At 35.7% G+C, this 27,132-nt stretch overlaps 1 protein-coding gene across 9 annotated transcripts in view; it reads left to right on the forward strand.

Annotated features, from left to right (window-relative positions):
• Window positions 1-789: 789 nt before the first annotated feature.
• Window positions 790-27,132, forward strand: part of CTNNA3 (catenin alpha 3) — a 420,268-nt gene continuing 393,925 nt past the window's right edge. For 8 of the 9 annotated variants that reach the window (XM_052678005.1, XM_052678009.1, XM_052678007.1 and 5 more), the window contains exons 1-3: window positions 5,450-5,574; window positions 12,783-12,889; window positions 21,109-21,301. In XM_052678005.1, coding sequence (XP_052533965.1) covers window positions 5,550-5,574; window positions 12,783-12,889; window positions 21,109-21,301 — 325 coding nt within the window. In that variant the 5' untranslated portion in view covers window positions 5,450-5,549. Of the gene's footprint in view, window positions 982-5,449; window positions 5,575-12,782; window positions 12,890-21,108; window positions 21,302-27,132 lie in introns of those variants that run through there. The other variant, XM_052678006.1, reaches the window with a different exon arrangement.

Raw genomic sequence — 27,132 nt, forward strand, 5'->3', positions numbered from 1 at the left:
TCCAGTTGAGCCTCTCCAATGCTCTTCATCTGGTGTCAGATAATCTCAGCCTTCAGGCTGTCTGTGTCCTTTTCACCTCCAAACCAACTAAAAATAGCTAAACATCTTTGGTTGAAATTTTCCAAAAAGAAGATTTAGCCTGACAAATAGAACTCATATACAAATCCTCAGACTGCATGATTTAAAATAGTTACAGTCTTAAGCAGCAGAATAGATAATGACTAGCAGAATAAAGAGAAGTATTGACCAGTTTCTGCCCTTCTGAAATTTTGTTTTTACTATTATTATTATTATTTTATTATTATTATTATTAATTTTAATATGCACTCTGTGTGCACTATGTGTCAAGGTGCTCAAAGCTGCTATGATTTCTACTTCGCAAAACTTCACTGTATAACTGTAATAACTGAAATGGCTACCTTGGTGAAAAATACTATAAATGTGGGATTATTGATCTGGAAATAACTTCTGAGTGCTTTGTGACATAAAGGTAAATGAAGATTGTCGTGTACACTGTAGTTTGTATGAAATGCCATAATACATATCTTGCAACAGTATTTGATCTGGATTTTACAGCAATGGCCTTTGCTTTCCTTGTTTCACTTTCCCCTCTCACCTTCAACATAAAACTCACTGATTTCAGAGGGGGCTTTGCAGCTGACTTCAGTAGCATGTGGTTGAGGGTCTGAAAGCTTAGTGACAAACTGTTTTCAAGATTAAGAATGAGCTTGGGCTTTCTTAAAGCGCTGTGCACTGTAACAAATAGTAAAGTCAGGAAACTTACAGAGTAGGAGGAGGTCCCAAATGGGTTTTCCCCTCCCCATTTGGACTATTTTCCACTCCTTTTTTATTTTTTGTAGAGAAGGAAGAATGGGAGTCATTTTCTCTCTTGCCATCAGTGCCTCTAGAATCAAGCAGCATTAAGAAGAATTCTTCACAAAGCTTTTTCAAGGATCTTTTGTTAGATTCTTCATTTGGAAGGTAAGATTGAAGAGAAATGAAGGGAATTTTCCATTTAATAAAAGAATGTGAAGCTGTGAATTGAACTATAGTTACTTAAATAATTCACTTTCTAGAGAAGTAACATTAAAGTATGATATTTTTTAATTCTCTGAATATTCAAAATTACCATGATCATGTCAGTTGAAGTTAGTAGCCAAAGGTATGCAACATTTTTGTGTTATCTATTCATGAAAAAAGAATATTGTTAAAGGAAGGGTGAATTGTTAAATGAATTGTGTTCTTAAGTTTCGTTTATCTCTTTGTACTTCACTGGATATTGCTTCCAATGCTAGGAAGGCTTATATAATTATGCATTTATAACCTTGGCAAAAAAAATACTGTACAAGACAATTTTATACCTTATTTGATATTAAGGTAAGAAGGCACTTACTTCTAAGTAGGGCTGTTACATTCATTATAGTGGTTGCCATATTTCAAAAACTTTATGTATGTTAGGACATTTTTCTCTATGCAGAATACTTTTGGGCTCCTCTTATTAAAGTCTGAGGTGTGTTCAAAGCCACTGAAGCCAAAAATACTTGCAACAGCAAAGAATTAGGCCTGGTGTCAGGCATTTAGAAGGAAATACATAATGAATTGTTGCTGTTCTCTCCTGTTCCTTATTGATTGGTCAATAGTAGGAAAATAATTTGCCTTGGAACAAAGAAATTTTTTGTAGGATTATTCATTAGCCAAAGTCTTTTGTATTAGAATGAGGACGAGGGGTCAAACTGTAGAATCATATAATGAATTGGGTTGGAGGAAACCTCAAAGATCATTTTGTTCCAACCCCACTGCTGTGAGCATGGCTGCCACTCACTCGACTAGGGTGCCTAGGGCTCCATCCAGCCTGGCCTTGAATCTCTGGAGATGGAGCATCCTCAACTTCTTTTGCATTCAAAGAGACTGTTTTAGAAGAAATGGTGAATCTATTGGATAGTGTTTCTCTACTGAGCTGGATTTTATTTTGAAACTGGTTGAATCAGTAAGGTGCCATGCAGTGCCAGGAGCCTCCTTGGAAGAATTATGTATAAGAATTAGTAGGATAGAGTCTGAGTCTGTACATTTCCTGCAGGTTGGTGTGGTCAGATGACAGTTTGGATTAAAGACTGTTCCTGTTGTTCTAGATAAAGCCTTTGTAGATGCTAGCTGATGTGCTACTTGCAAATGGTGTGCTTTCTGCAAACAGATTCTTTTTTTTTCACATATATATAAAATAATACATTCTTAAAAAACAGTGATTATAAGTGCCAGCATTAATTTTGGAGTTGGTTTGTTCATGTCATTAGACAACAGTGGAGAACAACTACATTACTTGGGTCACTGGAGAAAACAAAGAGTGCACAAACTTACAAACTATATTAATTTTAAAATATTTGCTTAAAATGGAAATGATAGTGAAACATCATGTGTAAGGTGTGGGTATGAAACAAAAAATTTTTGAGAAGTAACAGTCCCACTGAGAAAAGCATTTTAAACCATTGCAACTGAGTAAGAAAGAGGTATCTGTTAAGCAAAACATTGTGGATGTTACAGTATATAACTGTCAAATAACAAAACTGGTAAATGTTTGGTGCTTTTTTTTTTTTTTCCCTCCCACACAAGAACTGAACAATATTCTATTTTTAGTGAAAGGTCAACTTGAACTTTATTTAAACAGTCTCTGGTTCTGAATAGAGATAGGAACACTTTAAAAGCGATAACGAAGGGGAGGGCTTGGAGCCAAATGTTTTAAAACTATGGTTGCCAGCACAAGATAGTCATCCATGTACCAACTGTGTGCCACTTCAATGAGAAAGGGTGCTTGTGTGCTGCTCAAAGTGCAAGCAGTGAAAATAGAACAGGGGCTCATGTCAAAAGATTTTTTAAAAGTTTTTAGAAAAGAATTTGGAGAGGGTCTGAAGAGCATAATGAAAACCTTTTCTTTTGAAGGAAACGCTGCCTCTGTCGCACAGCTTCCTTTTTGTTTTTCCTTCTGAAACAAATAATTTTTTTTGATATCTTAAATATTAGCACTGTAGTTCTTGGGCAAAAAAACTTCAGTTCTTGGGAAAAAATGCCTTGGAAAAAGTGTTAGGAAGATAGGGCTGTTAAAATATTTCTAAACTAAGTAGGATTATTTTGGTTCTGTTGTCACTTCTATTTAGTTTACTGCTAATATAGTGTGATCATCGTCAGGCCTGTAAGTTTCTTCAGTGATACTTGTGTGGAGGAGGATTTCCTTGTTGTGGCTGTAGACTCAGGACTAAAGCACACATTTGTGGATTGTTGCTGGTTGAAGAGCAGAGTCTGGCATGCTAGTGCAAAGCCAATGGCTGTGCAGCTGATCAGACTATAGGATTCACACCTCTGCTGGAATGTCTCCTAGAACTCGTCACTGCGTTGCAACTGACTGTGAAAAAGTGCATGCAACCAAGGCAGTAATTTTGATAGTATATTTAAGGGAGAAGAATGTGTTAGCTGATGTTACTAAGAATAAGAAATAGTAATATCTGAGTAACGTTGATCCGACTATGGAAGATTATATTCTCTAGATTTACGTTACAAGATGTGTTCAGAAATGATTTAATCAGCCTGTTTATTGGCTGCAGTTTGTAGGAGTAAGGTTCTCCAGTTAGGTGGACCACCAGATAGATGTATCACCAGATTCTGTCCCTGATTCTTCCACTGGCAATCTGTGTGATTGTGAGCAAGTAATTTATCTCAGATTGTTTCCTTGTGTGGAATTGAAAGATAACCTCTACATTAAAAAGAGATTTGATGGAATGCACTACGGGAGAAGTAGACACAACTTTTTAGTAAGGAGAAGGGTGCATTGAGAATGTTATAATCCAGAGAAAATTCATCATTTGATGTCTCACTAGACATCACACTTTTTGAAAGGTGTTCACGAACTGAAGTATGAATTCCTCATCTCAAACATTTTTTTCTATAAACATTAAGTAAAGCTTTTTATGCAATTAGATCATAACCTATTCCTCACCATTTGGATTCTCCTGTACCCAGTAAGAAATAGGCTAATACTGTTTTCTTTTCCTTGGTAGATTCATTTTTAAAGGGATGATGTATGCCACTCTACTTACTTACACTGAGAGCTATGTTGAATTTGGCAGAAATCTTGTTTCCCTCGGAGTTTCAGTTGTTTTTCAGACGTGTTAGAAAGGTGGCCAGTGTGTTAAGGAGAATGTAGTCTGGACTATGTGAATCCAGTATTTTTTTATTTTTATTTTTATTTTTCTTTCTCAGCACTAAAAGTATCTTTTGGTTACTTCACTGTATATTTATATCTACGTGCTAAGACTGGTAGTAGCCTGCAGTGAATAAATATAATTAATAACTCTGAATCTTGCTACCTTCCAGTTCTCTGGCTATTCTTTCTTTTCAACTGCATTTGCATTAGCAGATGTTTCTTCTTGCTAATGATAAGAAATAAAAAAAAAAAGCTGAGGTAGTTAAGATATAACCTGGCAGCTTTATATAGTAATCCATCTTGCCACATGTTTTATGGATTTTCTCCAGTGTTGAATGAATGCCATCCTTCCCATCTATTGCTGCATTCCAGTCTGTGGCCTGGCCCACGGAATTTCATGCTGCTATGTTGCAAACCCAACTAGTACATCTTAACAGATTTTCCTCCCCATTCTGGAAATTATTTTCTCAAGTACCATCTAAAGGATTTAGACAAAATACAGTCACTGTTTTTGTTGCTTTCATAAAATTTGATTTACTCTCACTGTACTGAATCACCAGCAAAAAAAAGCTAACAAATTCCTGAAATGGTGCCGATGCCAGCTGATAGAGCTGTTAAATAATTATTTGGTCTTAAGTTGTTATTTATTATATAATAAAGTGTTCTAGTACACACTCTCAGCAATGCATCATGTCTTAGAAATCTCAGGTGTCTTGCACGTGTATCTTTTTTACAAATAGTCATCCATCCTGCTTTGTTTTAATATATTTTCTTGTCTTCCTTTTTTTTCCCTTTATTTTTTAGAAGGCAACGGGCCTTTGAATTTAATGACATTGATAGGATAATACACTAGATGCCAGTGAGGAACAACATGCAACAGAAAGAAAACAAATTTGGTGCCAAATGATTGGGTTAGAGCCTTATGAATCCTTTTGCTGTCCAGTTCAGAAGCTGGTCTGAGTCACTGCCTTGAGACGGAATCTGGCATATGACCAGAATGTATGGGAAAACAATAGCCTTGCTGAAAGAAGAAGAAATTATTTATTTACAAGAAATAAGCACCAGAAATATGAGTAATGGCATATTTCATATTTCAAGGCTTTTAATCTTTTTTTTTTTTTTTTAAATGTATCTATGTGTCTGTGTAGTTGTGCACTTGTATATAGCTTTAAGGATGCCCATCCCCCTGCCACCATTCCAGCAGCCACTATGTCCTGTCAGTCATCCTGAAATACACTGGACAGCTTGTCAGGCAGTCCCTTGCAGATGCCTCAGAAGCCAAATAGTGAGCCAAAGCAGTTGCACTGAAGCTCCCTAACACAAGGATATTACATAGGCAGTTGCTTTAGTTCTGAATATGGACCGTTTGTATTCTAGCATAGGTGAGTGATGTGCTGTTAGCTTTCTACTGACTTAGCAGGAAATGGATTCTAAACTTCTCTAATTTCTGCAGAATATCTGTGACTCTGTTTTCTAACTCTAACTGGTTGATCTGTGTCTGCATATGGCTTACTTTCACACTGATCTAAGAAAATGCAGGTACTGTGTTTGACTGTACTGCAAATTGATAGAAACTAACTATTTTGTAAGGGTATGTTTTTCTTAGTCCACAGCAATCAGTATTTTCAGCTTGGGCACATCTGCTGACAGGACCAGTTCTTATTTTAAGTTTGCAGCACTTGTAGAAGAGTGCAGGTGGTTGCTTTACTGGATGTTTGGAAACAGCAGAACTGTATCTGGTGACACATGCTTAACATCCTAAGTGTTGTAAGAGTTCCTGGTCTACAATGCTGAAATTGCCTACTGAAAAGGTTAATATAACCAAGTGTGTGGTTAAAGCAGCCTTTTAACAAAACATCTTGCAGTCAAGATCTGTACTGTATGTAGAGAGTGAAATAACAACAGCAGCAAACAAACAAAAATAATCTAAAAAACCCCCAAAAATGTGGTTTTTTTTTTTTTCATATCTTGAAGGAGGCAATAAAATTTATCTACTTAATTAAGAAGTGGAAATGTCACAAAAAGGCTCAGAATAATTTCTACTACCAGCATTTTTCTTTGCTACCCTCTATACTTGTCTCTATTAAAAACAAACAAACAGAAATCAACCCAAAAAGCTTTTGTACTAATATGGTAAATAATAGTGACAAGAGTCTGTTAAGTTAAAGAAGTGGTAACAGTGTCAAAATAATGTAAAGTTTTACACTTTTCACTGCATTTGTTTGCAAGTATATTTTCCCATTTTGTCTGCTTAAAAAGAACATTAGAATTATAAATATATATATTAGTATTATTAGGAGAAAACAAACAAAACCCCCCCAAATAACTAGAGTCAGTAGCAAAGTCTTTAAATAGGGCATTTATAGCTTAGAATATAACTAAAATTTTCAGAAACAATAAAGCAAAATTTGTAATTGATTTTCAGTTAATGATAATTTATTGGCTTGTCCCAAGGCAATAAAATATTGTAGATTTCAGAAACCTGTGGCTGGGCTGAGCAAAGAATAACAATATCTGCATTAGACCATATTTTAAGGTTTAGAAATCTACAAACACAGAGAAGGTAAATTCTCTGTACATGGAGATTTTTCTGATGTTAAGAAATGGAACTGGATTTGCAACGCTGTATAAATTTGAGATTGTTTAGTGGAATGTGATTATAATTACAACCAATTTGCCAAATTTTAGAAAAGATCTAATCTTTGTAGGTGATACGTAGTAGAAGAAGGTGTGTTGAGAGAAAGGGGGGAGCTCTCTGCAAGCAGCAAAGGTCTCATGTTTGAATTTTGAGTGAAATGGCTAGTAACACCCTTCTGTCAGTGAATCAAGTGGAAGCCTTTACAAATTTAAAGCGTGGCTGAATGTGAAGAAAAAAATAAGCTGACAATCATCTTGTGAGTTTTTCAAATCTCAATACAAGTGTGAAGTGTTGTTTTCAGCCCATTCTTACCTACTCCATTTCATCTTTCATCATCAGGTCCAGAAGGAATTCGCAGCAGAATCAATGTAATCTGTTTGCATTTGTTGTGATTTATTTAAAAAAAATACTCCTGTGCTGGGAAGTTTCTGAAAATTATGTCAAACATAAGAAGTGTGAACCAGCAGTATCATTAAAACCTTTGAGTCCATGTGAGTAGAGAGCAGGCTCCTTGGAGCAATGTAGAGAAGTGATGTATGAACAATGAAGTATGGATAGTAAGAAAAAATGTTTTTTCAAGGTTATGGTATGATGTGGTTGGATATAATCCAAGTGAATCTAGAGGAGAGTTGTTGAATTAAGTGGACTTTTTTGTTTGGGGGTAAACACAGCAGGGTGATGTTTCTCAGTTCAATGCATGAAGTTCATGGGCTATATCAACATGCTGACAGGTGGGCAAAGACGTGCCATACACCCTCTGTGCCAGTGCTGCAGAGACAGCCAGAAATGCTTGTACTACTGGTTTATTATGGAAGAGGCACTTGAAAAAGTTGTTAATTGCCAAAACAGTTTAGTTTTGAAGATGAGAAAAACAGAGACCTGAATGACAGATATTTTGTGACTTTCAAATGAAATAGTTGGAACTAAAAAAAGCTCACTTCAATAGATTATAGAGGCTCTCCCAATAATTTTTGCTGTCTTTGAATCAAGCATGTGTGTGGGAGTCTAAATGTTGGTGAAAACCTATGTTCCAGGTTACTGATAGCATTTGCTGTGTTAGCAGGAGAGTTGCTGGAAGTCTCTCATGTAGCTCTACCTATAAACAAGCTGTAGTGTGATGAACTTTACAGGTAGATAAATTTCTCTGAATTTTCCTTGTTAAAAATAAAATGATGCAGCTGATAAGTGTTAGACTTCTGAGACTGCATTTTGTACTAAGTCCATTATTATTGAGAGGTAGAAACTTAAATCACTGTACATTCAGTATTTTTTCAAATAATCATATAGTTGCAAACTTGGTTTCATTTCTGTTTTTAGTTTTCTTGCGTGAAGGACCAATGAATATTTAGAGTAATAATCACTATTGATAAAAAGAATAAAGAAAGCTTGCTTGAATGAGTACAGTCTAGATGTCTTGGTCTAAGCTGTAAGAAGAAACTCCAGTTGCATAGTTCAGATCACCTAGGATGTTGCATGCACAATGTAAAGAAACCAGGCAACTTTGCAGTTTTGTGATGTCTTAAATTATGGGTTTATGAAGCCCTCTGAATGACTCCGTTTCACTTTTGTTGGTTCCTCTGCTAAACAGCAGATAGAGTATGCATTACTTCTTGCTTTATTGCATTCACTCTCTGCTATGACAAATTGATTACAATATTTTACTAACTTTGCAATTTTATAGTTCTGAAATTCTAGATATTGTCTAGAGTCAGAAACGGCATAAAACTTTTATCTTTTAGAACCACTTTGTTTTGAAAATTCTGAATTATTTTTAATGCTTCACACACAATATACCCTTTTCCAAGACTGAATACCATTGAGATATTATGATTAATGACAAAAGTCATCTAATCATTGCAATGTTTGGGTATGTGTAGAACAGTTAACTGCAGATTTATGAAGCAGGATGCATGCTACAATTAATGAAGGAGTCACAGCACAAAAGTATTACAGAAATGAGAATGGCATTTGTGTAACCTATGTTTTATTCCCTGCAAAGTTTTGTAGTCTTAGAAAGTCATTGCTCATTTTCAAAAATCTCGTTGGAAGTACAACTCAAAGGAACCAAATGTGAGCTTCAAAACAGTGAATCCAGTCCTAGCAGAAGGAAAGTATAAACAGATACTGTTAGGATTACTTACCCACTATTTCTTCCCTGAATTATGCTCTCCTTATAAGTAGTCAGGATTGTGGCTGTGATAATAATGACATTCAAGGAATGTTTTAGTCATGAGCCAAATTGTGTCCTTATGTCAGTGATAATTTCAAGTCATTCAGCTGTCAGACCAAATGTGGTTCTGTGACTGCATGAGCCTAGAAATGAATCACAGGCCTGATTTGAATAAGTAGTAAAACTTCCATATGGCTGCAGCTTCATTGAAATGTTTCAGTTGGATTTGAAATAAATAGCATGGATTAAAACTGGATGCTTCTTAGATCAATTAGTTCAGTTTAATGCCTTTTTGTGCAGCAGTTTTCTTGCCAGATAGGGTTTCCAGCTACTGGTTTGTGTTCTGTTACTGAAACACAAGGCTAAGTGTTGAAATGTTTCTAATGATGCTAGAAACTTATTTCTCCCATGGAAATAAGCAGTTGTGCCCAATTCTTAATGGAGACTTTCCTTCTCAGAATGTTTTTCAGAGGTAGCGTTCAGCTGTGTGATCCAGTTTCACTCTTTGGAACTTACCTATGGAGGTTTGAGGGGAAAGTGGCTAGTTCTAGATATGTCAGCATTTCAGAAGTATTTTTCTGAATACAGGTAATTGAAACCATCCTTCTGTACAACAATTCCAGTATTGATCTTGGAGTGCATGCATACCATGTTGTAGTTTTGCCAGCTAGATGAGTGATGCTTTCATATTTAATAAAAATCTTTATGTTGTTTTGTCATCAACAACAAAACAGCCTCTTTAATTTCATCCCTCTCTTCCCAGGTCAGTTCTGTGTGGTCATCTTCTACTTTATGAGGAGATTCTGAAAAAAGGATATACTGAACTGTGGAGTGCAAAGCAATTGTTTGTTGACTAATAGTCACAATAGACAGCTAGGACTGGTAAAAAACAAACAAACAAAGGATGTAATATTGCCTCTGTCTCTACTAGGTTTTCAATTCCAAAATGCTTACCAGTCTGATGGGAAAGGATTGATTCCTGTTGCTTTTCTATAGTGAAGAGCTTCTTGGTGATATAATTACTTCCTTCCAGTTCTCCATTTAATCATAGAATCAGATAAAGGTTTAGATTGGACCTTAAAGCTCATGTAGTTTCAGTCTCCTGCCATGGACAGAGTTGTCACCCAGTAGATCAGGTTGCTTAGGCCACAATCCAACCTGACCTGGAACATTCCCAGGTACGGTGCATCCACAATCTCTTTTGGCAAGAAATTCTAGCACTGCTCTGCCCTCTGAGTAAAGAACTTCTTCCTCTTTTCTCATCTTAATCTACCCTCTTTCAACTTGAAGCCATTACTTCTTGTCCTGTTACTAAACTCACTGATGAAAAGATCATAGGGACTCTCTCTGTCAGAGAGAGAATAATAAATCTCTTGATTTATTGAGCTACTAAGTATTGCCTTTTTGTCAATTATGTATGTATATTTACTTTTATTTTCAATAAAAATTCAAAAAGAGTCTTGACAGATTGATGGTCAGCGTATCCTTCAATGGGTTCTAGTTAGGGATCCTCTAACGTCGGTTTTGGGTACTGGAGGTGCATGGGAAAGATGAATCATAAGAAACGGCCAGGCTTACATGTCTTCACTAAATAGCCTGACCATGACAAATATACTGAGCTAGATGGACTGTTGCTCTGAGTCATTCAGATATTTATTATGGTCAGCATTGTAGATATTTTGAATTTGTTGACTTCTGATGTCTTCTGTCTCTTGTGATTTTCCTTGGACTGAAATACTAAAAACACTACTTGAACGAAGTTTGAAAACAAAAATATTTTGCTTTGCCCTAGCCACCATCCCTGTTTTGCTCCTGCCTCTTTGAGTAAATAAGTATTTTACAACGAAAGGAAAAGAAAGAACAAAATATACTGAGTTGTCCTTCTCAAATTGCTTCTTAATGGCTACATTGAGGTGGTGGGAGTAGCAGATGAGATTTGAAAGCTTGCTTGGGAATTTGACTATATGACCTGCAGAGTTCTCTTCCAGCCATTATGATTTTGTGCTTCTATTGATAGAACTTTATCTTAAAAGGAAAGAGAAAAAGCAGTTTGAGGTAGCAGAAAAGCTGCAGTCCCTTTGACTAAGAGACATCTGGATTTTTGAAGTGCTGAATAATGAGAAAGGAAGTCACTTCCCTTCAAAGAGATGGATAAGTTACACTGAAGTCTTTTAGGAAGGTGGGAGCAGTCTACTTGATTCACTGAACAGAAAGAGAGCCACTGACACAACTAATTTGGTGTCCCAAATTTTATTTCCTTGACTTTTGTTACAGACAAAATTTCTTTCCTCTAAAAAATAAATGTGTAAAACATAGTGAAATGATTTGCACTGACATTTCAAAAGTTGCCTTTCAAAATAAAAATGTTACCTTGAAGGAAAACTGTCATCAATTTTATATCAGGATTGTTCTCTTATCTGTTGACTTGTAAATATAATTAAAACTAAAGAATAAGTTCTTTCCATACACTCTCACCTGATTGTATGCAACTAAATCTGTGGAAACCTAGGGCTGCAGCTGGTGTAGTTTATAATGAAGCAATAAATTTAGCACTTGTATCACCTTTACTGAGATTGGCAAAAACTTAAATTACTTCTAACCTTAATTCTTTAATTATCATCCTTACTATCATTGCCTGCAATTGAAATGTGGATATCTATTATAAGACAAACAACAACTTGGTATAGAAAGCTTAAACCTACTACCCAGTATTAAATCAATGCTAGGTTCACCAGGAGGTTACAATACATTCCTTCAGCCTGCACAATCGAGCTACCTTATTACTTTATTAAACAGCATTAGTGGTCGTAATAAGTCCTGCTGAAAAGCAGACAGGTATCCGTTACTTTTATGTTTGAAGTCTTTATTGGATAAAAAGGCTTTGCTGAGTTACGTTTTATGGGAAGCTGAGCTACTGGCAAATTTAAAGTGTCTTTTATTTTGGTGCAATAATTAGTTGCTTTCCTTCTGAATCACAGTTGTAATTCTCTGCTGGTTCACACTCATTTCACTGCAGCCTGAACCAGGGCCCAGTTAACTCAGGGAAAACCCTTAAATTAACATCAGTGAACTTTGGATCAAGCTCCTAATGAATGACTTAGTCACTTTAAAGATCTCCCTTAGCTTTAATTCTATCTCACTGACTTCATTTATAGGTTTTCTTGACTTAATCTGTCTTGACACTTAGAAAGCATTTGCTACTGCAGGGTATAAAACAACTAAATGTTTCATTTTCTCATACTGTCAATTATTGGGACTTTTAGGAGCTTCTATATATATGCTTTTGTTCTCAAACTGTTTATTATGACCACTGTGCTTTAACGCATGAGTAAGATACAGGTCTTCTACACATAATACCTGTGTTTTTCTTCTGTGGTGTATTCAGTAATGCAATTTTTCAGTAGATCTGAGAATGAAATACATGTTTTTTTAAAAGCTCAATTTTATTGACTATTACAGAACTTATATTTAAAGGATTTCTATTATAATTATCCTTTTGCATTTTTAAAATACATAGTCAAATTAGAAATATTGAAGAGAAGATATTTATGTGTATCTTAAATCTATTATTTCACAGTATATGTGAGTATCTGTATATATTTTCACAATTTAGAAGCAAGGAATCATAAAAATAAATCTTATTTCTTAAAATCCTAATTCTTTTGTGGAACCAAGCCTGTACTCCAGGAAGCAGTTTCTGGACTCCAACAGATGGTAGTGGGCTCTCATGGCTATTAATTGCATACTACACTATTTTTTTTATCTTTCTGCTTTGTTCCTAGGCGAAATGTCAACCAAAGTACCAAACGTTAAACTGAAAATTGATCCTCAGGACCTGCAGATCCAGACTTTCACAGTAGAGAAATTACTGGAACCACTTATAATTCAGGTATTTTAACATTGCAGAAAAGAAGTTAGATAGACATATAGAGAAATGAATGAGGTTGAAGAGCTTAGGCTAAGGACACTGTTGTGAAACCCACGACTCTTCTGAAACTGGCCTGGGAATTGTGCAGAGAACATATTCCAGCTTTAGTAATTTCTGAAGTCACTTCCTTTGCAAACAACATTGTATGGGATAGTAACTGTTGCATGTTTTAGCTAGTCTTTTGCACAGTGTTATCCATAGGCTAACAGTTCAAATCATGAAAAATTTCATATTGCAAATAGTGGATGGAGCCTTGAAATCTGTAGGTGAGTTTCTTTATGTGAATTCTGGGGGGGAAAAAAAACCCAAAAACTATTCTGTTTTATTTTAGAAGAGATTCCCTAAGGGCTGCATAATTGCTGTGTACTGCATAAACATATCTTAGCACTTTTCCTTCCAACTGAAGAAAATTTGAACTGGGTGATTTGCAGGTTTATTTATGAAACTTTCATTTTAGGAGCAGTTCTGCATTCTTGAGTTTTATTTGAAGTATTCACCAGTTCAATACGCTGTGCTTAAACAGAGAATCTTTAACAGACTGTGTGTATATCTTTTATGGATTAGAAATCTTTTATTTTTTTATCCAGTGCAATGGCCTACTTGCAGAAGGCTTGACATGATTCTGCAAATACTGTGGGTAACTAAGTGTGTTAAAGGACCTCTACAGAAATATATTATGTGAAAAAGAACACAAAGTGCATCTTGTATTTTAAATCTCAATCTCTTTGAATACTCCCTTCATTTTATTTAGTAATGTGCAAATACCTGTTTTTATTTAGTCAATTGCATGTATCACAAGGTTGTCTGTCTATGAGTGTCCTTCAGCCTTGTCAAGATGCTGCATTTCCTGTTGCTGCTGTACACTGCTTCTTAACTATTCTTTGTCTGATGCCTGGGGATATGTTTACATGGCAGTCATTGCTCTGGCTGCAGTTTGTGTAGGTACAATGAGCTCCAACTTCACATGCAGAAATTTTAGACGTTTGCTAATATGCAGAGAATACTTTGGCCAACTTTACAATCTGAAAAATGGTAGGTATAATGGCTTTGAATTAGCTTCTGTGATTTGGTTAATATCTTTTCAAATTCATTAGGTAATGCATGTTACAAGAGAATAACTTTTTGTTAAGTAGTGTATGTTAATAAACAGCAAACAAAAATGTAACTGGGAAAATGGTTAGGTAAACAGAACATAACCAGGCTGAAAATGCAGTATTCTGGCCATTATTTTGTTTATAGACATGCAACAATTGGGAATTTACAGCTTATTTTAAAAGCAAAACCAAAATGAAACAACAAACATTTAAACGTACAAAAAAGTTACATAGTTTTCTATTATTTCCATTTTATTATAACTGCAATTTCTCTATTAAAATAAATAAAACTATCATTTTAATTAAAACCACAACTGCTATTGTTGTACTTGAATAGATGCTAAAGGAAAAATATATATTTTTCCCTCCCATGGGTCATTAATTGGCATCTTTTGACTGTGTCAGCTTTGGCTTATGGTAAATTTTGTTTCTCCAGGAATGCACTCCTTTTTACACACTGCTCTGTTTGTGTTTTTCATTCTTTGTTCTGGGAGCCAGTTCTCTGCAGACTTGTTATCTGGGCTTGCCAAGGAGTTGTGACCAGATACAAAGGAGCTGTCAGATTATATCTAAAAAGGCAGCGCATGATATGAGTGGAGAGAAAATGAACACAGCAATGAAAGATGAGAACTAGAGAATGCCAAATATGTTTGGTGTGATGACGCTTACATATATTTGCATTTTCATGTCAAATTAGTCATTTCTGTTAGAAGTCCCCTATATGGTCTAAAACCTAAGAAAACATGTACTGATAATGTGTTATAACAGATATTCTTTGAAAAAATGGCTTTAAAATCTATTTAGGTGACGTAAGTTTATCTTTAATGAATTTATAATGAAGCTATATTTCCCCCCTTTGAAAATTTGTCTTTGCTGATTTCATCCATCCAGAATTTTATTTATTTAATTATTTGATTGGGTGATCATTTTGGAAATATTTTTTAATTGATCTTTTCTGTCTTTATCTATTTGTTCCTGCTAGAAAATTCTCTTTTTCTGAAAGAGATCTTTTTATTATTATCTTGATTTAAGCTTTTATTAACTAAGCTACTTGTCACTTCCTTTACCTTCCCTTTATGACGTATTTGTTTCTGCATGGTATGATTGATGACATATAAAACTTCAGTAACAGCTCAGTGCTTTGTGGGAAGTTGCCAAAATCCACCATTGTATGAAATCGGTTTCAGAGTGGTAGGCTGGGATGGGTTTAGTCTGCATTCTGCAGGTCAGCTTATGCTACAGCAGTGGGCATTTTTGAAAGAGGTGAAATGTAAATTTTGGCCTGAGTCTTACTGGATCAAAGAAACCCAATAAAACAAGCTATCCAATACGTTTTAAAAAAATCTGAAATATTGATTAAAAAGCTGTTAAAAATGGAGGCTTCTTCAGCTCAAAGAGAATATGATTTTGACTTTTTTATACTCAACCCCCTTTGTTATATAATAGAGCTGTTTTGTAACAGAACTCTGAAAGACAAACTTGCATTTTAGAAGGCCGAGGAAGCACAAAAAAAAAAAAATTGAAAAAGCAAAAGCAGAGATTGAAAGTGAATATTAATTGAAGGATGATTAAGATGTTGGACAGGCAATAAATGGAAACTGATCTGCAGTTAGAAAGGCAATCTTAGCAGTTATAGATAATAGGACTGCTCTACCTGATTCACTTAGCTGCTGCTTTGAACATAATTTAACTTCATTTTGAGATGTATGTTCTAATGTACTGAGTAGCCTTTAAGGACTATAGGAGCATTTATGTGTATTTGTGATTCTCTGAAGTCTGTACTGGCCAGTTACATTAAGACTTAAGACAGTATTTGGTTAATGGCATTAGTATGAAAGGAAACTTAAAAAAAAAACAGGCAGCCTGTGCAGAAGTCATTTTGGAAGTGACATTGCTAGATTCCCTCTCTCTTTGCTGCAATTTGCAGTTGACAGTGGTGATCGCTTTGAGACTGAAAATAGCACAACCCATTGTTTTACATACAGCCGTCTAACTTGATAACTTCTCCCTTCAAAATGAAGCCATATCCTTAAATAATGATGTCTAGAGGATTGCAGGACTGCCAGTATTGCTGCATCTCTCTCTTGGCATCCCAAGAAGTGACCTGTCCTAAGGCAGTGTGTTAAAATATTGCTGTGCAGGGCTCTGCAGAGCGAGGAACTCACATGTGGAAGGTGGCAGAACCGTGTTAGTGTGACTAGCATTATACTCCTGTACTGTACTCTCATGGTGACATACTGCTTGTTGCTCTGTGTCATCAGAGTAATGGGAAAATTTTTCTTTAATCCTTCTCAACCCTCTGCCCCCATGCAAACAAACACTAGAAGGGATTGTCTTTGTTCATGGCTTTTATTTTATTCCAGGTGTTTTGGGAAAAGTATGTTTGAAAGAAAGGCTTTTAGGTATAATTCCCTATCATAGAATCTATGATTCCATGATCAAGGTTTTCTGGTAGATACATCTGACACATTAAAAGTGAGTATTGTCAAAGTTGCTACCATTCTGCTGAGAGCTGCTCTGTTGAAGGTTGGGAACATGGTTAGACAGTCTTTCTGTAATTCTGGGCTCTTATCAGAGATGCTTTCTGTTGTGGAACAAGTCGTGTGAGGCAATCATTTGGTCATCTGGTTTTTTCATTTGCCTAGCTGATTTCTATTGGCATGCTAGTGCAATGTTTACTCATAAAATAGCTAATGTCATAGAAAAGTATTCCCTTCTTTATCTCATTCTCAGAGACCAAAGCTTGCTGAATCTTTTTGCTAATTATACTAAGAATAACATTTAAGATTAGATATAAATTTGCTTCTGTAGTGTTGTTGTTTAACCCTGCAGGCAGCTCAACACCACACAGCTGCTCACCCACTCTTCCCAAGTGGGATGAGGGAGAGAATCCTAGAGATAAAAGAGAAGTCATGGATTGAAAGAAAGACTGTTTGCTACATGATCTAAAAACTGTGTGTGCAAGTGAAACAAAACAAGGATTTGTTCGTTCATTCCCATCAGCAGGCAGATTTTCAGACACTTTTAAAACAGAAGGGACAAATAACAACGTAATATTTTCTTTGGAAGACAAATGCCTACACTTTGTCTTCCACTTCCTCCTCCTTTACCCCAGGTTTTATTGTTAGGTGTGACACCACATGGTATGGGACAGACATACTTTTGGCCAGCTGGGGTCAGTTGTCCTGACTGTGTCCCCACTCAGCTTCTTGTGCGCTCCGACCTTGTCTCTGGCAGGGCAGCATGAGAAGTAGAACAGTCCTTGGCTCTGTGTATGCACTGCTCTGCAACAACTAGAACAGTCAATGTGTTAGTTTCACAGAAAATCCAAAGCACAACATTGTACGAGCCTCTGTGAAGAAATTTAACTCTACCTCAGCCCCAACAAGGGGAAAGTGGTGCTAGACATTGTCCCTTTTGAATTTACATTAATTAACATTTAAGAAAAATGTGACTGGATGAGATTAACATCACTTCATTAGTTCACAAACGAAACACTTCTGACTGCTTTTATTCTGTGATCTATGCAAGCCCTGTTAGATGCAGATTAGCCACTTATTTGGAGACTGTGTCTGAAGTTCTGTGCTGTCTCTTTATTTGTATATATGCGCACAGTTAATATATGTGTGTACATGTATACTTCTCAAATATTTCAGAGTTTTTCCTTACCAGGCATCATTTCTTCCATACATTTATATTCTTTGCACGCATACAGGCTATGGAAATTTTATGGCTGTGAGAGAGAATTGAATTTTACACAATACTTACGAATGCATGTGTTTTAGGATTTCTTTTATTATATTACCTATGGAAAATGAGAAAGTAGAAAGGCTTTTATTTATTCCCATGTCGCTCACACTGACAAAACTTTGCTCACATGGAAATGATTCACTGCTGTTTTTAGTTCTATATGGTGAATTTACTTTATGCATAGTGCAAGTGATTAAGCAGTATTTATTTTTATGGGCAACGCTTTGTTATTCCCAAACATCTGACTCAGACAAGGGGTGGTTAGGATTTGAAAGACTGGGGAGGTACTTCTGTCATTGTCATTAGATTGCTGAGTTCATATATTGTTTCTTCACATGTCTTAGGGTTGCAGTTACTTAACTAAATGCTTTTTCAGCAGTTATAAACTGTTTTGTGATTGATGCTTTTAATTTTTTTTTTTTTTAATAAACAAAATTTTCATACTGAAGATATGAAAATACCATTTTCTTTAACTACTGCAGTGTTAATAGATTGTCTTTTGAAGATTGGTCTGGTTCTGAATATAGCATTAGTAGAATTACTGCACAGTGCTCTAGGAATTCAGTATTTGTAAATCATGACAAAAACAAAAAACAAAGCAATTCTACAAGCCTAATAAATAATGGTAATAACTGACAACAACAGATTTGCCACTGTAATGGCATATAATCTTGAAAATCTCACTTTCAAAACTTTGGCTTTATAGTAATTCTCCTCCTAAACATCTTAAGTATTGTAAAATATGGTGTTGATTTCCACTGAATGCTGGGGAGTAGCTGTGTCCAATACGGCAATAACCACGTGTGGCAACATAAAAGTAACTGAAATGCAATTAGGCATGAGCTAGATTAATGGGGTGTGTTTCTCTGTCTCTCTGTCTCTCTCTCTCTCTTTTTTTTTTTTTTTTTTAATTATTCTGAGCCTGATAATGCTGTCGTTTTAACTGGGTATTCTGTCACTATTTTGCAACTGTATTGACAGTGGATCAAAAAAGCATACTATTTATTGCTGCTTAATTCAGTTCTTTGCATAGGATCATCATTACGGTTTTGTATTCCTCACTGGGATTTTGTGTTGGAAAATGAAGCTGTTCTTCTGCATCCATTAACTTACTTAAGCCAAGAGGTACTTAGCAAATTTTGACTTGTTTTTAAGATCAAAAGCTGACTCTATTAAGTGACGTTGGTCCCTTTTCTATAGAAATTATACTTTTGGAATTTCCTGGCAGTAATGCTGATGATCAAATGTCTTAGAATTATGAGTTTTCAACTGCAGTAAAGATTATTTTTCTTATTTTTACATTTGTTTCCTTTCTTCTTCCTCAAATATGTATGAGTAAGCAATACGGATATTTTACATTAAAATGAACTTACATTAAAACTCGGAAAAACAAATTGCTAAGATATCTATAAGGCTTCTTAATATTTTTTTTTGTGACAGCTTCATTTTTAAAGTTGTGTTCTGACTTCCTTGTATCAATTTATAATCTCTTCAGATATTTCTTAAAATATTACTCACGCTTCATTAAATGCTCTAGAGATAATATTGTAGGATTTTTTTTTTTTTTAGAAGATATTTAAATTCCTAATATGTTCTCTAGATAGCTGGCTGGTGCATAAATATTTTTACTTTCCTTCCTGGCTTATCAGAATACCAAAATCCTTTTTAACAATCTGATTCTGAGCTATCTATATTGATGCCCTCCTTACGACATCCCATGGCTGTTGGTGTTAAGTGGCTGGTCTTAGTATTCTGACCCCAAATTCCACATAAATGACATAAGGGTCAAGACTTATTTTCTTTAAATGATGGATAGGCTTACAGAAATGCTTTCCAGAGGATGTTTCTTATTTACTTCAAAAGTACAGATTCATGAAAGCATGAAAGTGCATGAATTCATGAACACTGGATCTTCTCCTCCTAGATCTGTGAAGAGAGCACTGTTGCACAGATCTGCTCAAACCAATCTCTGCACTGCAGCCGTGAGCTAAACCTGCCTGGTGGTCTGAGAAATTCATACGCAGCTCTAACTTTCCTTGCGCAATGTTGTTGTCAGTTTTCTTACTGCACAAATAAATAGGCTGATTTAACATGTTTGGAATGCTATTTAATAAAATGAAGCAATTCATACTTAGAAAATGAGTTCATTGAGTCCCACAAGTAGGTCTGTGCTTAATTCTACACTGTCTACATTTTGGCACTGAATGGAAGTAGAAGGAGGATTAGTGAACTTACTGGGAAAAAAATTATGTCTTGAGATATTTGTATAACACTTTACTTTAAAAATATTTTAGGAGTGTTCCTGTGTTGCTGACAACTCAAACAATGTCTCAGAGAACAGTCTGCTGCAAAGATTTTGTTGGAATGCAGAGGCTGTGCTCAAATGATGAGGAATGTGGAGTGGGATGCTAAATAAAAATAACTTCTTTATTAATGTTGAAATGCATTGTTAAAAATTCTAATTTAGACAAGGCTGCAGTAATCTACATTCTGTTTAAAACTGTGTGCAACTTTTATGCTGAAAGATCCTTGGAATTCTGATGCATTAAGTTCTGGCCACTGCAGTCCTTGCGTGTAAGATGAGAAAGTATTTTGAAATGTATTTATACTCAATTCAGATATTTGCTTCTGAGATGACCTGAGAGATTTAAGAGGGAAGTGTGGGAAGATGCAGAACTGCTGCCTGCTTGGCTGAAGCCTCCTTAAATAGCATTAGTAATTTTTATATCATGATGAGATTTTTTTTATAATAAGCAGTGTTAGCAGTTTATATCAGGATTAATATGAGAGTGAAATTTCCATTGAGTTTTCTTTGATCTTACAGAGAGAACATATAAATTAGAAATATCAGATTAAGTCTGTCAAATTTAATAATTTTGCACATTCTCACTGTGTGGACTGAACTTGCCTGTCTCTCTTTAAAGCAGGGGAAATTCTATGGTTTATTCTGAACTATGATTTTATTTTGTTAATTTGAAAGCAGCATAAATTAGAATCATAGCATCACTCAGGTTGAAAAAAACCTTAAAGATCACTGAGTCCAACTCAGTGCTACCCTACCTGTAACAAACCTCTGCTAAATCATGTCCATGAGTACCACATCCAAAGGGATTTTAAACACATCCCGGGATGGTGACTCAACCACCTGGGAAGCCTATTCCAGTGCTTTACAACCTTTTCTGTAAAGAAGTTTTTCCTGATATCCAAGTTAAACTTGGCACAACTTGAGGCCATTTCCCGTCCTGCCTTGTCCTGTCACCTGTCAGCAGTGAGAAGAAACCAGCCATATTCTTGATTAGTTACACTGCTGTTCTCTCTTTTATTTTTTAAATGTAGGTTACAACATTAGTGAAATGTCCACAGAATCCTTCTGGTAAGAAAAAGGGACGTTCAAAAAGAGCTCGTGTCTTGTTAGCTTCTGTGGAAGAAGCCACTTGGAATCTATTGGACAAAGGGGAAAAAATTGCCAAGGAAGCAACCGTCTTAAAGGAGGAACTTCATGCAGCATTGGCTGATGTTCAGAAAGAAAGTAAGTGTATTATGTAACAAAGGCACTTAGGAATTAGCTAATTAGCTTACCCATGTAACTTTGTTATGACAAATAAGCTGAGGTACCCATGAGAAATATGTTTTCGTGTGCAAATGTCTGAAATTTATGTTGTCTGATTGTATGCTCTCAGATACCACTGGTAAAGAGGTAAAGCATGCAAGCTGGGGATGTGGAAAAGCACTTATGTTAGGGATAGTATTGCCTTTAAAAAATATATATATGCTTTCTTTTTAATGAAGACAGGATTCCCCTAGCTGATTTTACTGACTATTTAGCACATGTTTAAGATAATGCATGCTTTGTTTCTTTTCTTGGAAAGAGCTGTTTTCCTGAATCTGAGTTTAAGATCTTTTTAGATAGAAATAACAATAAAAAAAAGACTTACTCCCTCTTTTGTGCAATAGTAAGGATTTTGTTTGTGAAGCTACAGTAGGCTTGTTTGGAATTACATTTTGAGTCTTTAGTAGAAGAACAGTGGAAGCTTCAAGCTACTGTAAGACTCATCTTCTGATGTCAGACCAACTCATCTTCTTATGTCAGAGCAGCTCATCTTTGGCCAGTTTTTGCCATGTTCCATTTTCTGATAGCCTGTCTCCTCATTTCCAAACAGGCTCCCAGAGTATTAGTCACATTCTTTTAGGCTATTTGTTGCTCTGTTGATTGTTTGCTCTCTTTATGGATAATCAGAACCTAGTTGGTTGAGTAAGAAGCTCAGGCTCGAATAATTGCATACTGAATGATAGACATCTGAAACAGGTTCCTTTATAAATAAGTCCTGAAAATTAATTCACGAGAAGATTTCTAAGGAAAACCAGGACAGAAGAGTAATGCTCTTAGTGCCTGGTCATTTGGTAAATGTGTGCTCTCATCAGTACTTCATGAATTTTAGAAGTGAGTTGCTCCTGATGATTGCCTGGGTTCAGACTAAGAGGAGCTGATGAAAGCCTTTCCAAATAAATAGCAGCAGACTAAGAGGAATGGTCTGCACCATGAAATTATTGTCATGCCATGCTGTTGAATGAACTTGTAACCATGTTTGGTTTTATCAAGCAGTAGAGGAGACTTCTATTAGTTTTTAGCTAAGCTTTGTAGTGTGTACTGTTACATCATGTGATAATTTGTGCCTGAAGGACTGCATTAGCCATTTGAGTCAGGTCTCTGCCCTTAATAAATCAACAGCTTTGGGTTGTCTTTTCTTTTGTATTTTGTCTTCCTTCATTTGCAGCTGGGACGATTTCTGAGTGCCTGCAGTTGTTCAGAGTAGTCATTACTAGCTATTGGATTCTTCTGGATCCAACAAGGGCTGCATTTTAGAGTCTGTATATGCATATAATGTCTGAGATAACTTAAGGTACTTTGAGATTAAAGGCATTACAGCCAGCAAATGTCATTGTTATCTGTCATATTGATCAGTTCAGCTTTTGAAAAATCAGCCATTTTGGATTAGTCTTAAAATGTTAGTCCATCCAGTCCAGATCGATAACACAAGACAAGAAAAAAAATATATAGTTTTCTATTGATTTTTATACATAGATTATGTAAAAATATTTCACATCTTCAATTTATGTATTGATTCTCATCCAGGACTAGGGATGACTACAGAAATAAATAATATATAAAGTAGATTATATACAGTGCATACATTTTAAAAGAAAGTTAAATCAATGTTATTACCTATCATTATGCAATGACAAATTGTGAACTTGCAGCCCATTTTCCTCCATGGATTTGCTGAGCTGCTCAAGTTAATTTTAAAAAGTTGGTGAACAATCACAGGGTAAATTTTAATATTTGTTGATTTTACATGTATTTATAGTCTTTTGGGGCTGTATTATTTTTAATTTGTGATGTACCCCACCACATGTAATTTTGTTTGTTGCTGTAGTTGCATTCTGCTGCTGTTAAATGTCTCTTGTTGCTTTAAGGTCTTTGAGAAGGTCTGGACCATAAATTCTGATAAATCGTGTTTGCAGGCAGTCACGTGCCATTCATATTATAGCATTCAGTATTTAATTTTCTCTGCTCAAATTTTTCTGTGGTAACTGGCCGGTATTCTTATTCATATGCTTTAAAACGAGTTACAAATTTTTACACATTGGCCACAGTTTATATTTAATGTAGACTGGAATTCTGAAACAATCCCCTAGGTAATTGCACTCAGATGTGAACCAAACTATGAGTTCCAGAGCTGCAGACCAATGTCTGGAAAAAATAATGTAAAATCTTTTCTCATGTTTTTATCATATATTGCTGCTCACTGAGCTTAATTAGGAGACTATGACATTAGAATTAAATGCATAGTACTTTGAAACAGTTATGGCCAGTGTGAAATGATTCAGTATTCATTATTGAATGCTGGTCAGTATTCAAGGACCATCTTCTTCAAGCCCAGAATTAGTGCACCCCAAGAAAAAGAAGGCAGGCAAGAATGCTTGGAGGCCTGTGTGGATAAACAGGTTGCTCCTGGACTTAAGCATGAAAAGAAAGTCTATAGGGTATGAAATCAGGAGCAGGTTACCTGGGAGGATTGCAGATGCTGCTGATGGACTGTGTGCATTGTGTGGAAATCCAGTAGCCTCATAGCTGACAGGTTTTCCTGGTAATCTGATTTGGTCTGGCATTGCTAAAGAGCACTTTTTTCCCCATTTTTATTCAAAAATAGTGTATTAAATCTATAAGTAATTGGAAAAAAAAGTCTCACTGCCTGCCTTCATGTATACAGCATAACAATAAACTGCCTTCTATTCATACTGTTATAAATTGTAAAATAACTGACCTTTATGCAAGGGATTAAGAAACATTTAGACATGAACACTTCTGATATTAAGCATCAAACTATAATTAATGTCCTAATTCTAATTCTTAAGTAATTTTGAGACAAAATAGTGATGTAGTTTATATGGGGAAACATTATCTTAAAGTCCAGAGTTTAACATGTCACTTCCTGTTGGTATAATTCATATCAAGGTGTGATGAGATTGAATCATAGTTTTCAAGCAATAGTACAGGCCTAGCAAAAATGTTTGGTATTAATCATTATTACTTGCTTACCATACTTGGTCAGAAACAAAACAGTTGCTGCCTATGTTGCTTCTATCTATTGCAGTGTCAATCTTGCATGCATTTAGTTGTTATCATGTCTCAAGTGTGTTCCTAGATAAACCTTACGTCACAGATAACATAGTGAAAGCATGCTACTTGCTGGAGTTACATTCTGAGCTTTCCCTTACCCTCAAAGAATAAATAATTAAAAAAGACAGAAACCCAAAACGATGCCAACAAAAACAAAAAAGAACAGCAAAAAAGCCCACTTTCAAATGTTCATATTTAATGTGTTGAGAGCAAAAGACAGGGAAAACTGGCATAGAATAAATGTCATTATTCACGTAAGAAAAAAAATGGAGAGGACAAAATGAGGATATTTACTAAGGAAGGGGGATAGTGCTGATTTGCATTTTTATTCTTCTCCAGAAAATCTGTTAAAAATCAGCTTTGTTTTCTCATCCTACATTGATGTACGCATGTGTACTTTGCAGCTTATTCTAGGAGGAAGAATTCAGATACAAAGGCTTGGGATCACCTGTTTTGCCAAGAACAGATCCCATGCAGAAGAGCTTTGGGTGTATCTATAACTGGCTCAGATGTCCCTAAGTGTGAAAACGGGAATTAAGAGTCTGGACATGATGCATGTTGGGGGTGTATGTGGTGGCTCTGATTACGCATTAGGAACAGCAGTATGAAACGTGGAAGTAGAACTTCCTGGTATGTGGCAGTAAAATAATTGCAGTGCAACAAAATACAATGGTATCTGAGCTGAATAACAGACTCTGTGGCAGGAGAAAAATGTCCTGTAACATCTGCTCTAGGATATTGCGACAAGTTGCCTTATAATGGTATTGTATATTAAGAACATGCAGGAGATATCTATCGGCCTTGCTTTCACACCGATAATGCCAACTCCAGCTGGCTAACTATAGCAGATAAAAATGATACTTGTGGTAGAAGAACAGGTGATCATACTAACGACTAGTGTTTTTTCATCTTTTGTTTTTAGAAAGTATAGGCTTGTTCTGATGTGAACTGACTCCCAGTCTCCTCTGGTCCTAGTTCTGCTTATGTCAGTAATGGAACTTAAGGCTTAGAAATAGCAACCATTGGTATAAATCACTGATTTTTTTTCTTGAGTTTGAGGCTAGAACTCCTAAATGATACAATGGCTATCAAAGTGATTGTAAACACATTATTACTGAAAGTCTTGCTGATACACAGACAACACCAGTCACACGGTTATTTGCTCTTCTGATAGTGGTAGCCAGAAGATTAATTCCTGCCTTAGATGTAGCTGACAGTAATTCATATTTATGATCCTTGAAGACATGGTAATTACACGTGTGTTGCACAGGAAAAAAAAATACCTTTGGTAGTGTTGTTTAAACAACAGCAACACAAAATCACAACTAAACAATAAAAGAAACCAAAAAAATTACTCTACTGTTACTGAACAAAACACCAGCCTGAAAGATAACTCCTGAAGACCAGTGTGGGATTACAAAGCAAGCATTACCTCATGATGGTGCTGGATGCAGGAGGGAATCACTCCATGTAGTTATGCATGCCTGGAACAAAAAGTCTTCAGATTATAAACATTTTACTCAATATATGTAAAATTGCATAAACATTACTGATCTGTTGCTACGAACTGTTTGGTACAGTCTGATTGGATTAAGGCCAGTTGGTGTGTTTTGTTTGAATATACATTTCATTGGCAAATCTAATGTTCATGTTTAGTTGCTCTTCCCTATGTGTGTGCTGACTTAGTTCCTTGTGATTTACCACCATTACTACTCAAAATGCTGTGAAATGTGGATAGCATTAGACATATTATAAAGTGTACCACAAGATAAGATGTAGATATGAAAAGATGTAAAAATATACTTTGTGACATATTGGTATAATCTTTATGCTATCAAAACCATGTTTAAGTCACTTCCTGCATATCTAAGAATGCACTTTGATGCTTGGTGTGCTGTTTACCCCAAGGAAGACCAGGAGATTTGAAATCCTCTCTTTTTAGAGGGAGCTCCAGTGGCTCCCTCTCTCTCAGTCAGTGGGCTCCCTTTCACAAATGTTTCTTTTGGACTGTAAGTCCATCAGCCTTAAAGGTGAGATTTAGGAAAGAGCAACAGGACTTTCCTTGCAACAATACCTCCTTGTGGGAGAACACAAGAATTGACAACAAAGTCATTCCACGTGGATTTCATACTGCTGCAAATGAAATGAGAAAGACAGATGTAACAACATACAGAAAACAAGAATGTGATTCTTAGATAGGATTAAATAGAAGAAAGAAAATCAATTCAAAGAAATGAAAGAAGAAAGCAATACTCTGATTGTCTTGTCTAAAACATGGAAAAACATTTAGCTGTTGCTGGATTATGATCTGGATCACTGTCTGAGGAGAGTGCTCACTAACTGCAGTAAATGGTATTACTGCAACTATCTGTACAGGCAGCCTACCATCAGCAAGCAGCCCAGCAGGTCTGTGTGCCCTTGTCAGCTATTTGCCAACAGAATACTTGCCAACAGGCTCATGACTGACTTATTTTTAAAAGTATTTTCAGGTAATTTTTTTATATTTTTGGTGCTAGAGAGAAGTGTGTGGGTATCCTTAACTTAAAAAAAAAAAAATTACCCGTGGCTGAGCTGTATTTTCACTTTTCTCTTTGAGCGTGCTTATTTATTTACTTATGGCAAGCAAATCTACATAACAGCAATCATTTGACAGCAGCAGCAGTACTTGATCAGCTAAC

The sequence above is a fragment of the Tympanuchus pallidicinctus genome, unplaced genomic scaffold (genome assembly GCF_026119805.1).
Source record: "Tympanuchus pallidicinctus isolate F22 unplaced genomic scaffold, pur_lepc_1.0 scaffold16, whole genome shotgun sequence".
NCBI lineage: Eukaryota > Metazoa > Chordata > Aves > Galliformes > Phasianidae > Tympanuchus > Tympanuchus pallidicinctus.